This window comes from Uloborus diversus, chromosome 6 (genome assembly GCF_026930045.1).
Source record: "Uloborus diversus isolate 005 chromosome 6, Udiv.v.3.1, whole genome shotgun sequence".
Classification (NCBI taxonomy): domain Eukaryota; kingdom Metazoa; phylum Arthropoda; class Arachnida; order Araneae; family Uloboridae; genus Uloborus; species Uloborus diversus.
This window is the reverse complement of record NC_072736.1, coordinates 54,520,181-54,536,777: the sequence shown is the minus strand read 5'-3', so window position 1 is coordinate 54,536,777 and position 16,597 is coordinate 54,520,181. Positions and strand designations below refer to the sequence as shown.

The following is a 16,597-nucleotide window of genomic DNA, read 5'->3' as shown; positions in this document are numbered from 1 at the left end:
GTTTAATTCAAATACTATAACTAGTGCTGTCTTTTACTAATGAGGGAGTAGTTTATTTGTTTAAGCTTGCATATTCACTTAAATATTGAGATTTCTTGTATTTTGGTGTAAATTATTCGTAACCATACCAGTTTTTGAAGTAGTAATATGTTTTCTCATTATTTTGAAACTAGTAATTTTAAAAAATGATTATGTTTAGGATAATGTTGATGCATCATTTGAAGATTTAGAGAAGCCTGGAGTTGATGAAGAACCTCAACAAGTTCTGTTAAGGTAATCAATAAATATTGAAAAACCTTTGAGAAAAATTATTTGAAATTTCTAGGTTATAATATTGTGAAACAATTTGATTGAAGATATGTCCTTTATTTTTATGAGTAAGCCCTGTATTTAGCTGTGTTCTTGCTACAATCATTGAACCTGCATTAGCGGCTAAGAAATTTCGGAGGCATTTTTCCATAGTTGAGAATTTGTGCCATCAAAACTCTTGTATCCTTTTACAATGTAAACAGATTTCAGTGCAATGAAAAAACTGCAGTGGCAAATGCTTCTTATTGCTGAGCTGCCAACTGCTGTGAAAAATTTGTAGTTTCTATGAGCTACAGCCTTGAACTTTGACGCTATAAAACATGTCTGTAACTTACATTTTTTTTTTTGTAACCCTGTGAAAAAAATTCAATCATTACATATATTGTCCATATTATTAATCATTTTGATAATATTTCTTTTGTGCTGACTAATGTTCTAAATTTTTGTTTAAAAGTGATCAAAATAAATGTCATAACATTCAGTATAACCCAGATTTCACGATTGTCAAGGAACTGGAAGAAGTTATCGATAAAACAAGGACACTGTTAAATATAGGAGCATATATATTCAATGCAGTTAAATCCAAAACAGCGAAATGTATCATTAAATTGTGGAAATCATTTAATTGGGTATCGTTAAATCGAAGTTATACTGTAATAAATATGTTTTCAAAATAAACTAACTTCTCCTAATGTAAATTTATCATAAAATCCCGAAAAATTATAAAATCCTCATAATCCCTTCCATTGATTATACGCCCACCCCCCCTTTTTTTTGCCAAAAGTAAGGTCATTCCGTAATCCCGTATGTCCAAGTACTATTTCGGCAATTTTCTTGCATTTGCCACTCCCTCAAAAAAAAAAAAGAAAAATCACCAAATATTTTCTGCTCCGCTTGTCAGAACGATTTAAAATTTTAGTTCCCCACTCCATGTGCATGGTTTCTTTTCTTTAAAGAAAAAGTAAAGCAAACAATCTTATAAAACAATTTTTTAAAAAAAGCAATTTGCCTGCTTTAATGATGTATTCCTTCTACCTTGCCTATATGCATTCTGGTGCATATTGCTCCTGCCGCCTTTTCTTTTTGTTCACATGTGTTACAAAAGAAACTTATGTTGAATGAACTTTTTAGCTTAAACTAGTGAAAATGAACACTTCAACTTGACGCCATTTGGAATAGGCATTTTTTAAAATTTGTAAGTTAGTGAATAGTAAGAAACCTGAAAATAAATGTCAAATAATATATTTCTAGAGACTTAATTTAAACCTGTCATTGTTTCCAATATTTGTTCTTTCAGCCAGATTGTTTTTTTCTAATCAAAATGTTATGTGTGTCAAAAAATCTGTTTTTAAGTGTCTGCTGTTTCTATTACTATTTTGCTTCTTTTTAAAAAGGGCTTATCATAAAATTGGCATTTTGCTGTAAAATTCTAACAAGTTTAATATTCATTGCACATTCTCTTTTGATTTCTTGAAGCAAATTTAAACTTTACTTGAAATTTCATTTATGAATTTTTAATGTGCTATTATATTAAGCATTTTCCTCCTCTTTTTTAAGATATGAAGATGGATACCAATATCAAAATATATTTGGGCCATTGGTCAAAATGGAGGCTGATTATGACAAAAAGCTTAAAGAATCTCAAACTCAAGATAATATTGAAGTCAGATGGGATATTGGCTTAAATAAGAAAATTATTTCATATTTCACTATTGCCAAGTCTGATACAGGTGTGAATTTGATATGTACCTCATTAAAAAAAACTTGTATGATGTTTGTATTTATTTAACTCTCCTTTTCTCTTCTTTAGATATGCGCTTAATGCATGGAGATGAACTAAGGCTGCGTTACTTGGGGGAACTGCATAAGCCTTGGTCAGGTGTTGGCCATGTCATAAAAATTCCTGATAGTATCCTTTTCAGTTCCTTTTAAATGCTGTGTAATATGATTATGGGTGTAAGATCTTGAAAATGGATGATGATTTTTTATTTATTTTTCTTTGCTATTAAAAAAAATCTAATTGCCTTTGACTTAAATATTAATGTTTCAAATACATATTTATTTTTTCTGAAACTATTATTTTTGTGCTAAAATTGAATTTCATTCTGGTAGCAGTATAATATTGTGCTTTTGCCTGTGTCACATAATGTAAGAAGGTCAAGTTAAAATACTTTTACTCTTGCCTATTGTGGATGAGTATAGTTATATTAAACCTTAACTAGTTCTTAGATTATAGTGAAGAAGTTGGCATCGAAATGAAAACCAATCTTGGGGTACCAACTGATTGCACCTCTAACTTTGTTGTGGATTTTGTCTGGAAGTCTACGTCATTTGACAGGCAAGCTTTGAGCATTTAAAAAACAGCTGGTTTATTATTGCATATCTGTTTTTATTTTGCTATGTAAATGATTTAAATGGCACACTAGCAGTCTGTATTCCTAAATCCTGTTAATTCAAAAGTTCAAATAACCCAAAAAAGATGTTAGGAAAATTAATTTTTTCTTTTTTAAGTTCAAGTTTTCAATTTGAACTGTACCAGTCATACAGCTTATATAGTATACTGCAGCCTTTAAAAGTGTACTGTATAATATTTTTTAAAGACAGTGTAAACAGTTGGTCCAGATTTGGCAAGAGTGATAAGAGAAAATTAATCTTGGTTAACAAAATTATTGTGCCCTTTTTTTGTTTGAATGTAGTCTTAATATTTTCAACTTTTAACCCAAATATGTTATATAAATTTCATTACTTTAATTTTTATCATAACAGGGAATTTCTTATAAGTTAAATGTATACGCTTAGATTATATAAAAACTCTTTGCTATGTTTAATGCCGAAATTCTAACATGTAAAAATAAGTCTGAATTTTCATGATTTACCAATTAAGAATGTCCTGTGCAGAAACCATAATACTGTAACGGATCCGGTGCAATTTCCAACTTTCTTGAAAGGACGACACAGTTCTTGATAAAAACACAGGAGTTTTATTTACACTATGTACAGGAGAAATCATTAACAACTGCTAAATTAATCATCTGTGTTTTTATCAAGAACTGTGTCGTCCTTTCAAGAAAGTTGGAAATTGCACCGGATACGTTACAATTGGCGCCCCACGTTGGGCGCCAATTGTAACGGATCCGGTGAGATTTCCAACTTTCTTGAAAGGACGACACAGTTCTTGATTAAAAACACAGAGAATTTATTTACACTATGTACAGGAAAGATCATCAACAACTGCTAAATTAATCATCAGCAATTAAGCAAATATCACACCACACCCTAAACTCAACCGTTACACACGTATTTACTTCCAAATACGAAAAACAACACAGCGAAATGCCTCGCAATAAACAGAGCAAATACGCTCTCAGTTCGAATTCTCAATCGAAACTAACTTTTTATCCATTGTAACGGTTTATATACACACCGAAAAGAGCGCTCTCAAAGATTCCAGAAAATGCTACACCGTTCTACACTTTCATTGATAAAATCAGTGAATGAAATTAAAAAAAAAAGACTGGGGGATCGTATACTTCGGCCGAATGTAAAGGGGCTGTATATTCAATACTGAAACTATTTACAGGTTACGTTACTGCAATAATTACTATTTACAGAATTCGTAACAATACTTAATCTTTCTTAGTATTAATGTTAAATTTGTTGATGAATTTACTTTGTACCTATTTTGTTTTTCTATTTACTTAATTGCTCTTATTATAGTAATAAAAATTGGAATGTAATTCACATTTTAGGATGCAAGCTGCTCTGAGGAAATTTGCCGTTGATGAGACATCAGTTTCTGCTTACATTTATCATAAACTGTTAGGGCACGAAGTTGAAGATGTTTTGATGAGATGTCAATTACCCAAACATTTTTCTGCTCCTAACTTGCCTGAACTTAACAGATCCCAAGTGTATGCTGTTAAACATGCTTTGCAAAGACCTTTATCTCTAATTCAAGTAAGAATTTCAAATTAAATTTGTATTTAGTTATTTGAGCTAATCTTCAAAAAATTAAATTAGCTATACAAGAAAAGGCAAATTTTGACTGGTGGGGAGCATCGCAAACATGCTTTGTTTAGAGGGGATCAGAAATTTTATGAACAAAAATGAATGCAGTATCATTTTTATGTATCCCAAATTCTAAGATTTTTTCATTCGATGTCTTGTTTCTTTCATGACAGTGTCATCCAAAAACCTTGGCAATAGCTTATTTTTATTTTAATAAAATTACATAAGTGATCCAAAATTTAATAAATCAAGGGACTTGACTTGAACAGAACATCTAGCATCACTATATAACTGACGCTGCACAATTTATCTGATAGGGTTTTGGTTGACCTATTTTTAAAGAGATGTTACTTTCAGTTATGGTAATAAGCTTTTCTGGTGGGTTATTCTAATAATATATTTTTACCCTTAAAATAATTATGAGAGTTATTATAAGACTTTAACAGAGTTTTTTAGTATTGTTAAGAGAAAAATGCAGACATTTGTCCTTAACAGAACCCTGCTATTATACACCAAACTTTGCCGTTGGCTAAATTTTGAATTTTTTCATTTAAAAAATTTCTTAATAATTGTATGTGTGTATATATATATACACACACACAACATGAGATACATATTTTAAATATAAATTCAAAGACAATGAAAAAAATGACAGAATAAATACTAAAGTGTATTTTCATTTTTATGTTCTTGCATTTTGCATCTTCAATTTTATTTAACTTGTTAATTCATGAATATATATATATATATATATATATATATATATATATATATATATATATATATATATATATATATATATATATACATAATATATCAAATAAACTTCACATGCAAGCTTATATTCAAAAACCTGTTGAATAAAATATGTATATTTCATGAATAATGTGCTCAAAAAATCTAAATATTATACCACAAATGATGTACAAAATCTGCAGGGAACAAAACATGTAAACCTTGTTTTTTTTTTTTTTTTGCAGTGCTTTGCTGTTGTGGTGTCTACAAAATGTTAATACAGCTGATGAATCGTGTTAGAGCTATAAAATATATTTAAAAAAAAAATTCTGAGGGAGAATGTTTTGAGATATTCTAAGTCAAAAGTCATGGTGAATGACCTTGAAACTTAAATCTGTCATAAGAAAGTCATGCAACATATCAATAAAAAGTTCTGTGCTAGCTTCACAATGGTTTTTAAATTTTTATTCTACTATAATTAGGGGGGAAATTACAGTAATTTGTAAGAACAGGCTCATCATATTCATTTTTTCCCCTGCTTATCTTGAGGGTTTTTTTACGGGTCTGTATTTTGAACAATTTTTAAAATCGAAATCTAAAAACATATCTTGTATCATGTGTCCTTCATGCCAAATTTTATTGAAATTGGAAATGATGAGTTCAGAAACTTGCTTTTTCTTATTTATCTATCATGCAGTTCAGTTTAATTTCACTTATACTACATCTCATACGTTTAGTTATAATTCTTCAAACTTTCTATGTGCATGGTAGATTAGAAAAGCAGTAGCTTTGCAGGCAGACAGATACAGTCGTACTTCGCGCTTTGACTTTCGCAACTTCACTACATAGCGTTTTTTTTTTTTCAAATATAATAATTAGCCTTTTTTATGCACTCGTATAAACTTTTTCCTACAAAAGAATAACAAAGTATATCTTTCAAGTAAGGTAAGCTAAGTAAGGTAAGGGACTGTAGTTGTACTAGTTGAGGGAGTGAATGTATTAAATCGCCGAAGAAAGTGTACAAATCACTATTTCATTTTAACAGTTAAAACACTATAACTGGAAAGTATAAATCACTAGAGGATAAATAAATCTGTAAATGGTGTTCAACAGTGTGCTAGGTTTTTAAGTTATATGCGCAATACCTTTAATGAAGATAAATGTTGAAGAACGGGGAAACATACGGTCACTAACTGGCAATTAATTCTTCATCAAACAAGTAAAGCTATTTTCATAGATTAATAGCATAGATTAATTGTAGTGTGTAAGAAATGCATGTGTGTATATAGTTTCATTTCCCAATAATAACTATGTGATATCAATTACGTCTAATCTATCTTATTTTCTCATATTTTGTGTAATATATTAAATAATGCAAATGTAATGGTGGCTAAGGGTGCTGTTTCGTGTCTAAAGGGTTCAAACTATGTTAAAAACCTATTTAAATTGTCTTAAGTAAGTTTATGCGCTCTAGTTAGGAAAATATTCAGTTTATAATTACAGAATTTACTTCGCGGAAATTCAGTTATCGCGTTAAAGCCTGGAACGAATTAACCGCGATAAACAAGGGTTGACTGTATTGCTTCCTGTGTTCAGAATATTTTGATTGTGTGTAGAATTAAATGCTAACAAGTCATGCCTATGAATTGTTTGCATGTTGATTTCGTTCAGTGATTGTCTCATTTTTCGACTCCATATTGAATATGTAATAATTCTTTTTTTTTTCAGGGTCCTCCTGGTACAGGGAAAACAGTTACTTCTGCTACAATTGTTTATCATTTGGTTCGACAAAGTAATGGTCCTGTTTTGGTTTGTGCTCCCAGCAATATCGCTGTTGATCAATTGACTGAGAAGATTCATCGAACTGGGTTGAAGGTATGTAATGGGCAGCTAACATACTATTCAAACATTTTTCAGGTGTATCAAGCCACAACAATTTCTGTGTGTTTGCTTTTATCAAACTTGATTACAAGATTAATAATAATGTAAATTTGTTCCAATCATGTAGTTTAAAGTATTTTACAAAATCAAATAATATTTTGTTATAAAAAAAATCTGTTTATTATTTTTTCTTTTTTTTAAATATCATTCTTATAAAAGTACTGAAGATTCTCATCTAGTTTGTTTTAATACCTGCATCCAATAAATTAATTAAATAATGATTGTAATATTGCTACTAATGTATGGTTTTTTTAATAGGTTGTCAGATTATGTGCCAAAAGTCGTGAAGCCATCAATTCACCAGTTTCCTTTTTAGCATTGCACAATCAGATTCGCAATTTGGAAGGGTAATATTTTTTCCTTGAATAGTTTACTTAATATACAACTGTATAAAAAATAACTTCTGTTCAGTTGCATAGAGAATATTTTCTTGGTTATGTATACAGCAGTACCATTCATCCCTTCAGTGGGTTGATGAAACAAGTACAAAGTGCCTAAACCTTGAGCGTTCTGCGTTCAACTGACTACCTAACCGGAACATCTACCTTGTAAAATTTCAAGGTCATAGACGCTGTGGGATCTCCTGGGCTCGGGCCCGCCACAGGCACACAATTTCTTTATTATACAGAGATAACAGCTTGAAATGTTTTTAATGCTGCATTTTAGAAAGTATAGATAGATAGATATATTTATGCATTGAAACTTCAGTAACTCGACATGTGGGTAACTCGACTATGGCCCAATGCAAATTTCAATGGGCGAAAACATCTCCAACTTGTCTCACATTTGCAGAAACTCCTATAAGTCAACATCTTATTGCTATTGTAGTCAAATTTTTTGCTGTTAACATTCTTTCATATTGACCTCTTCTCTGAATTTTATGCTGCGGTTCCTTGGTCAGTCGATTTTTTTTCTGGAAAGCTCTTTAGAGAATTCCATCCTTTATCCAAGGGGAATCAGCCACCACACTCTGTGCTGTTGGTGCAATTCTAAAAAGGTAAGATTTATATATACCCATGGAAATCCTCTAAAGAAAGAAGGCACCATGATATGTTTTGCACATGCTGCTTACATGTTGTGAGCAGGACTTTTTATCTTTAACTGACCTGACTGACAAGAAGCTTTTTCACCTCTTTCCAAAAATTGAGGATTTATTCAAATAAGATTAGTGATTTCAATATGTATTTTTCAAAAAAAGAAAACGAAAAGAAAATTTATTTACTGGAATCAATTTTCATAATGTGAAAGAATGTTAACATTAGTAAGTAGGTAATACAAACTCTTTCTAAATTAAAATAATGGATCCTCAGTAAGTTGACATCCGCTTAAGTTGATATATTTTCTTGTTCCCTTTTGGTGTTAAGTTATCGAGGTATTGTATATATATAGTTCAATCTTTACTAAGAGGGAAAAATTTTTCCCTTTTACTATGATGCTACCTCTTTTGTTACGTGACACTCTATTGTTTTGCTCTATTTTGAATTCAGGCATTCTGAATTGCACAAACTACAACAACTAAAAGATGAAACTGGTGAGCTTTCCTCTGCTGATGAGAAAAGGTATCGAATGTTGAAAAAAGCATGTGAAAAGGAGTTATTAGAGGTATTTAAAATAGTTTAAAAAATAGTAATTGTTATTTCATATTGAGTAATATTGTAAATTTATTTTTACAACTGGTTAAAACTTTAGTAACATTTAATAGAGTTGCAACATTGATGTCAATGTTTTTGTTAAAAGTTTAAATGAAAAAACCATTGGTGTATAAGGAGTCTTTTTTTCTTTTTTTTTTTTTTTAGAAGTCTATCACTGTTCATTCATTCATGTTCTATCATTGAAATAAAAAGTTTCATAAAAGCTAATTCTAATAAGCTCTATTTTTCAGGACATTGGTGTGTCACAGTGTTTAACAGTCAATGTAGCCAGCCTGATGTATCCTATTAACGTCGCGCCTCTAATACTAAATATTCTAATTGACAGTGAGCTGGCATAAAAGATAGTTAACTTTTCTGTGATTAGGTCTACTTCTTTTGATAGCTATCTATAGAGAACTCTTCTTAGTTTGATAGATGTTTCAATAACTAAATATTAGTGAACCTTTTCCCCATAACCGCATACATGTTTCACATTTTAAAGAACATTTTTGGTTCAGTTATAAAACATTGACATCAAAAAATAAATATTAAATTCAAAACATTGATGTAGGAAAGGGTTCATCGATCTTTTAACGAAAGCATAACATTGATATTGCACCACTATTTTATACATAATAGCCTATGTATAAAATAGTGGCCTATACATAAGCCTATGCATAATTGCCTATGTAACTGAGCTTGAAAGAGATTTAAATGTCTTTTTTTTTTTTTTTTGGGAAAAAACAGGGTGTCTGCGCGTATGGAAAGTCGTGGATTTAGACCATGATTGAAAATGGTCATGGAAAATGGTAATTTTCAGCAAAAAATGCTCTGAAGTCATGGAAACTGACATCTGGTCATGAATTTTGCATTCAAGAACATGCATATTTATCAAATTCTAGAAATTAGGTGCAAAATTTACGCACCTTAGACGTTTCTTATGCGTTTACCTGTCAGTCTCAATTTTTTTAACATTTCAAAATCAAATTGCATCCGCTGCTATAATACTCGCTCGATTTTCTTTACGATATTAATCTATCGTTTGGACGTTTATTATTTTGTGTTTAGCATTATTTTTAACCTCCTTATTTGTCTTATTGGGACTTATTTTGGTTGTATATTTCTAATTTTTCCGCTCTCTTTCGGCTCAAAAATTCAAGTCATTTGCCTATAAGTTGATTCAAGGGACTCATAAAAATTATCATTAATTCTCAGCAGTGTCTTAAGTTAATGAACATTTAAAAAAATGGTCTAAAGGATTAAGGATGTTTAGGACGTCGGTAAAATATAGAAATTGAAAAATTTTCAATCTGAGATTTTTTTAAATTTTTGTAGCATTATCTGTTTATTTCATTTCTTGTAACCATAATTTTAGTCTTTACTAAATTATTGCTAGTCACAGTTTTTTTTTTTTTTATTTTTAGAAAACTACTAGCTTTAAAAAAAAAAAAAAGTTTTAGATTCATTATTTATTTATAAAATAAAATATTTTTTTTTAAAAATGCAAAAAAAAAAAAAAAAAGCTTAAAGGCTTTGTTGTTCACCAGTAGTTTTACATCCTTTTTGGTGCATGTTTGAAGCTTCTTTTATTTTGAAAAATCATTTTGTAACTATAACTTTTTTGATATTTTTAGTGATTTAAAAATGACTGTGTGTCACATCAGATTTTATTGAGAAAAATTATTAATTTTGTTTTCATGGAAATTCTTACCTGTACAAAAATTTTGTTTGATTTATTGGTATCCAAAAAATATTTTCAGAAATTTTAGATTCAATAATGTATGTCCTTGGTAGCAAAATAATTAAGTCAAGACTAGAGGTGTAAAATTTCCAGAAATTTTATAGTGGTGGGGAAAAAAGTTGGAAAAGATTGAAAAATTGCTTTTTTTATGAATAAAAATAGGTTTTTCTTAATAGCTCTGTGTTTCTTGGAACATATAAAGGGTTAAGCATTAAAAAATATGCGCAAACCACACATCTTCCTTTTCTGTTTGACAGAAATACACATAAAGGTAAGTTTAATTTGTTTTATGACCGAGAGCTTTCTTGCTTAAACACCAGAAATAAGTCAAGTCGTCGTTCAGCCAATAATATTGGGTGAGGTGTGTCTAATCATAACAGTTGTATTTAATTCATCTTGTATTTTATTCTTTCAAACAATTGATATTCTTAAAATACACCACCAGTTCAGTTATTCCATCCGAGGACTGCAGTTTCGTGCTTTTTAGCACTCATCAGCCCGGAATAGGAATCACATGAGCTGGAGACGAAAAACTTCTTAAGGGAGCCAAGAGAGCCAAACAAACTGGTAGCAATGTAGAATTAGTCCACCAGATGAGTGACCGCAGCAATGGTGCAGGGCCATTCCATGGAAGATTGTAATTTTGTCCTGCACGTGACGCTTCATACATTTCATAAAAAATAATAATATAAAATGATGATGAACAAAATTTTGTTGCTTAAAAAATCACAAACGCATGCGTGACTTCTTAAGCAAAAACTTTCTTCAAAAATTATTTCTTTTTTATAAAATATAGGAACCATCACGTGCTGGACAAAATGACCATTTTCAATGGAACGGGCATATACATATTTTTTTCCAATGGTTTGAATAATTATTTCTAAACTAATAAGATATGTTTCCTTTACGTTGAAACCATAGTTTTCAAAATCTACAATTTGTTTCGTCATTGCTGTATTAATAGAGCAAAAATATTAGCTTATTCATAAACAAGTTACCAGAGGTTGACTTTGGATGTCCTGCACGTGACGTATGTAAATAAATTTTATTTTAAACAACAAAATTGTTTAATAAAAATATAATTGTGTCAGGAGTATCTTTGTATCAAATGTAAAGATTAAAAAAATTGCTTACCCCTGTTTCATTAAAATATTAAGAGATATGTTAATGAAATTTAAGCGTATTTTTGTCCCGCACGTGACGGTGGAATAGCCCTGCAGTTCAACTCAAAGATTGATGGCAAAGCATTGTATTTTGTAGTAAGTTACCGCCCCCACGGTAACTTTCTAAAAAATAATTGATATTGTTTGAAAGAAAAATGAGTATGATTTCCCTTCCTTACAATGTAACTTTGCTTTCTGAAAATAAAAGCTATTGAATTATGTTTTTTTCCAATTCAGTTTAAGTCCAAATCAAAACTAAATATTTATATAGGCCTTTCTTTTTCTTTCCAAAGAAACCCCAAACCAAAACTGGGTAATAGTTTCTAAAGCTGGTCCAAAACTTAAACTGGAGTTTCAGTTTATTCATATGGCCGTACTAAGCACAGTAATAAAAGTAGTGATACCTGCACTTTTGATCAAAACTGAGTTATTATTACAAAGTTTTCTGAAAAAAAAAAAGATATTTGAATCAAATATATGTAAGAGACAAACTTTAAAACATTATAGCTCAGCTTGAGCTCAACTGCAGATTCTACTTTCGTACTTAGCACGGCAATATACAGGGTGCGGCGAGAAAAAAAACCTCAGACGAAGATTGCATTATTGAATGGAAGTAAAGTGATTTCATTTTTTATAAGTGTCTTATTTAATTTTTGTCTCTCCCTTTATTAGAAAATAATTTACAATACATCTCCTAGTTTGTGTATTGTATTTTGGTTTTCATACAATTTTAAGCAAAAGACCTGCTATTTTTAAATTGTTTAACCAAGTAGAACGACAGTTCGTTTGCTTGTTGTGCCTTGACAAACAATATTTTATGCGATATACCACCTCAAGTAGCTTGGAAATGATAGTCAATATCCGGAAAGTGTATGAAAACGAGCAGTGAACAATTCAGTTAATCGTCAGGTCGTCCAAAAGTGAGTTCAATGAAATCCTTGAGTTAAGTCCTTCGTAAGATGTGTATTTGTGACCGAAAAATGCGACTAAGGGCAAAAGTAGCTCAATCGGAAGTTTTACGAGTTCCAATTAGTTCAGGCATTTGTATGACTCCAAAGATGCCAGAAACGTTTGAGACGGGCCGCAATTCCACGCTGGAAGAGATACATTTTACTGACTTGCCGTTCAACCAAATCATAACCCCCAAAAGGATAGGATTTGTTCTGTAGACACTCCAAGATTGAAAATTTTAAACATGCCAAAATCCAAAGTCAGGCTTGGTCTGTAATGGTACCAGTACAAGCAAAAAAAATCTCTGGGTTGTTGTTTTTTTTTGTAGATGAGAGCCGTAAAAGGAATCAAAAAGTCGTAACAAAAGGACGTTTTAGAAGTTGTTATACTTCTGTGTGCCTAAGTGCACTTCGGCAATGTAGACTGGACGCTTCAATTGAACTTCACACCAGTTCATATGGCCAGAAAAACAAGTGCCGTGAGGTGCATTGTTTTTGACATGAAATCAGCAGCAGAGTGAACGCTGCACTCGCTTTAGCTCTATTGTACTCATTACACTGCATGGTCTATTTTAGAGTCAAAGGTCTACCCAAAACTACACAACTGTTTGGACTCTCTAAACCAATTGCTTTATAAGGAGTAGGATTGGTCAAAGGACTTGCATTCCTTGAATGAAAATTTCAATAAGCAGTTGCACCAATGTATTACTTCAAAAGGTGGCCAGTTTGAAACCAATCAAAGTAATATTTGTTAAAGGTCTTCTCGCATTATTATTTTTTTGTATTCTGTTAATTCATTTATTTTTAATAAAGTTACATGGAAAATTGCTTGCCCAGGTTTTTTTGCCACACCCTGTACATTTGGTTCGCACAGTCAGCAGAAACATAATTCTGTGATTAAAGTTATGCTTGTTTGTTTTATGTAGAAGGAAAATAATTTTTTCACTATGGATATTGGTTTAATTTATTTTGCAAAAAGTATTAAATGTTTTTTGATCTATATGCAAATTATATTATCTTACAACAACTTGCATTATCAAAGTTAGACAGTATTTTAAAATACAAGGTGGGGAGGAAATTGCATCAATATTTAAGTATGCGAAATTTTTAATCACTTTTTGCTAAAAATTTCAATTAAAACTTCCTGAAAAGTGGAAAAAATTCATTTTTTCAATTTTTCCGGAATGGAAATAAACCCCTTCGGTTGAAAAGGATTCGGAAAAAAAAAATTGAAAATTTCCGGATTTTTTTTCCCGACTGTTTTTATCTATAGTAAAGACTCAAATTTTTTAATGTATATCACTAGTCATTGTTGCATAAATTGTTTTTTAGTTATAATAGTAGCTGAGAGCTTGTTACATTCCACTTTAATTGGAATTTTTATAAACATATGTCCAAAGCATAGATCAGATGGTTGTAATTTAATCTTCACAAAACAAAAATTTAGATATTCTTGGGAAAAATCAATGTTTCTTCTGGAAAAACTGCATTCCATGAATCATGGAAAGTTACAAGCAAAAGTCGGGGAAACCCTGAAAAAAATTAATCAATATTACTAAAATACTGAGATCCACCTCTGTTCTAGCAACAAATAGAAGGTTGTCCTTTGATCCTATGCTCATTTAATAAATTTTGTGCTAAGTAATTTTTTTCAAAATGACCGATTTTGTGCAGAATTTTAATTGACTGATTGGAGAATAAATACTATTTTTTTTTTTTTTGAAAAATTAGTGATGGTCTTATGACATTTTTCTTGCCTGCCTGATTTGAAATGGAATGATTCATGAATAAAACCATATGATTTATGTATCATAATTCAATAAAAAATTCTGTATAAAAGTTGCAGTTTTTTTTACTTCAATTTCCTACATTGCATTTTGCCTGTAACTTATGTCTCAAAATGTGTCATAAATTTCGCCAAAAGTGATAATAGAATAGCAAAAATGCTTTACGCCTGGTTTTGCCAAAATTTCATTGTAAAAAGTAGTGAATAAAGTCGGGGGATAAAGTGAATCTAGTTATATTGTTTAGTTGCAAACTACTTGTGAAATTCCTGACTTTCAATTTTGTAATATATTTTATCCATTTCTTTAGGCTGCTGATGTCATATGTTGCACATGTGTTGGTGCTGGTGATCCTCGACTAGCAAGATTTAAATTTTATTCAATCTTAATTGATGAAAGTATGCAAGCTACTGAACCAGAATGCATGGTTCCTGTTGTTTTAGGTGCCAAGCAAGTAAGTAGGTTGTGATTCTCTACTGATACCTTATTTGCAGTTTAGGGTACATTCAAACATGTTGCTCTCTTTTTTGACCCCCTATGAAAAGGAAGGGTGAAGTTTGATGAGTTAGTGTATCTTTATGTCTGTCTAGCTTCTAAACAGATGAACCAATTCGGATTTTTTTTTTCTAAGATTGCTTGATCAAGAATGTTCTTAGCTAGGTCTCATCTTTGTAAGACGTTATTTATCGGTGTTAGTAATTAAAAACCTAATTAATTGGGATTCTTTTAGTATATCTCTCTTCATTTTTGTATATACATAAAAAAGATTTTCAATTTTCCCTCTTGATTCTGCTATTCCAAAGCATCATAGAGTTAAGTTATAAATCTATACTAATATTATAAAGAGAGAGGGTGGATTTTTGTGTGTTTATATGTTTGAGGTAATCTCTGGAGCCAATACACCTATTTGAAAAATTCCTTCACTATATGAAAGGTGCTTTCTTACTGAGTGACATAGGCTATAGTTCGAAAAAATCCGATAAATAAGTTCTTTTTTTTAAAATTCCGATTTAGGCCCAAATTTCACATAAATTCCCGAATATGGGAGTGAAATATTGCTTGCACATATTAATAGTATATATCGTTGAAAAAGGTAGAATTTTCTGTGTTCTGAACAATATGTTTCAATGCTCTAACTTAATTATGGCGGGAGTAATTTGCGTTTTTCGCTCGCACTTTTTCCGGCTTGGCTGAAATTTAGGCACTACTTTCCTCGTTAAATCTATAAAAAAGGGAAGGAATTGTCCCACAGTTTTCTTTTTGACGCCATTGGAAAAAGCAACCTTTTTTACTCCAGATCTCTCATGACCTATGGTAGAAAGACTTAGCTTCTATCTTCAAAGGGAAAAAAATCACAAGCGTTTTTAAATCAAATTCGAAAAATGTCATTTTGATTCAGGCTGTCAATCATTTTATTTTTGCATTTTCACAGTTACACTTTTTGAATCCATTGTCTCTTTCCTTATTTTGCATTTATTTTCTTAAACTTATTTTATTTTGTGTTTCCATCTTTCGCATTTTAATTTCTTAAAAGTATTTTAATATCTGTCGTCATTGTTTGGAAGAGTAATTTTGCATGGTGTTTTTTTTCTTTTATTTAAGCCTGATTGTTGAATTGACTTGACACTTGACACAATTTTTATTCTCAAGGTAGACCAGGCAAAGCCGTGCAACGCAGCTCTTAATATATAAAGATTTGAAAGCTACTGTTAATGTGGTTTTTTACTTTTTTATTTGTTTGGCGAAACATTTATTATAGCCAAACATATTTGGCAAAACATTTATTATATTATCTTATTCTACTCACAAAAGGGCTGGGTTCCGGTAGCGTGGTCACTTGACGCGTTAGGCACTGAGTTTTTCAGTCTAGGATTATTGTTTTAAAGCAGCCGTAAATGTAATTCATTGTTTTGGCGATTTGTTTTGGAAGAAAAGGAACTTTTGTTTTTAACCGAGTGAAATGTACAATATTTTCATTTTTTATTTTCTGATGATGATTTTTGAATGTTCCACTCGATGTTTTTTTTTTTATTTTTATGTTAGACGGATGGATTACGATAGCATGGCTGCTGGGCAAGTTTGACGATGAACAATAGAGTTGTGGAACTTATTTTAAATTTGAAAGATATTTGATGTCTTTTTTTTGTTTATTTGGCAAAATATTTTAAATTGCAGTAAAAACGGCTTCACTTGCTAAATAGAGTTTTAAAGCAACTGTAAATCTAATTTAAGGATTTGACAAAAAATTTTAAATTCCAAAGAAACTTTAATAGTTTTTTTTTTTTTTTTTTGAAAAAGTGTGTACGCATTAATACAAAGAAAAATGATCATTTCA

At 30.6% G+C, this 16,597-nt stretch overlaps 1 protein-coding gene across 1 annotated transcript in view; it reads left to right on the top strand.

Moving 5' to 3' along the window:
- The window catches only part of LOC129224105 (regulator of nonsense transcripts 1-like), a 368,488-nt gene that overhangs the window by 326,054 nt on the left and 25,837 nt on the right, over window positions 1-16,597 (top strand). Inside the window, exons 6-14 of the mRNA XM_054858511.1 lie at window positions 200-273; window positions 1,867-2,039; window positions 2,120-2,218; window positions 2,539-2,647; window positions 4,059-4,266; window positions 6,781-6,927; window positions 7,252-7,340; window positions 8,481-8,595; window positions 14,573-14,716. Of these exons, the coding sequence (XP_054714486.1) occupies window positions 200-273; window positions 1,867-2,039; window positions 2,120-2,218; window positions 2,539-2,647; window positions 4,059-4,266; window positions 6,781-6,927; window positions 7,252-7,340; window positions 8,481-8,595; window positions 14,573-14,716 (1,158 nt within the window). The remainder of the gene's footprint in view (window positions 1-199; window positions 274-1,866; window positions 2,040-2,119; window positions 2,219-2,538; window positions 2,648-4,058; window positions 4,267-6,780; window positions 6,928-7,251; window positions 7,341-8,480; window positions 8,596-14,572; window positions 14,717-16,597) is intronic.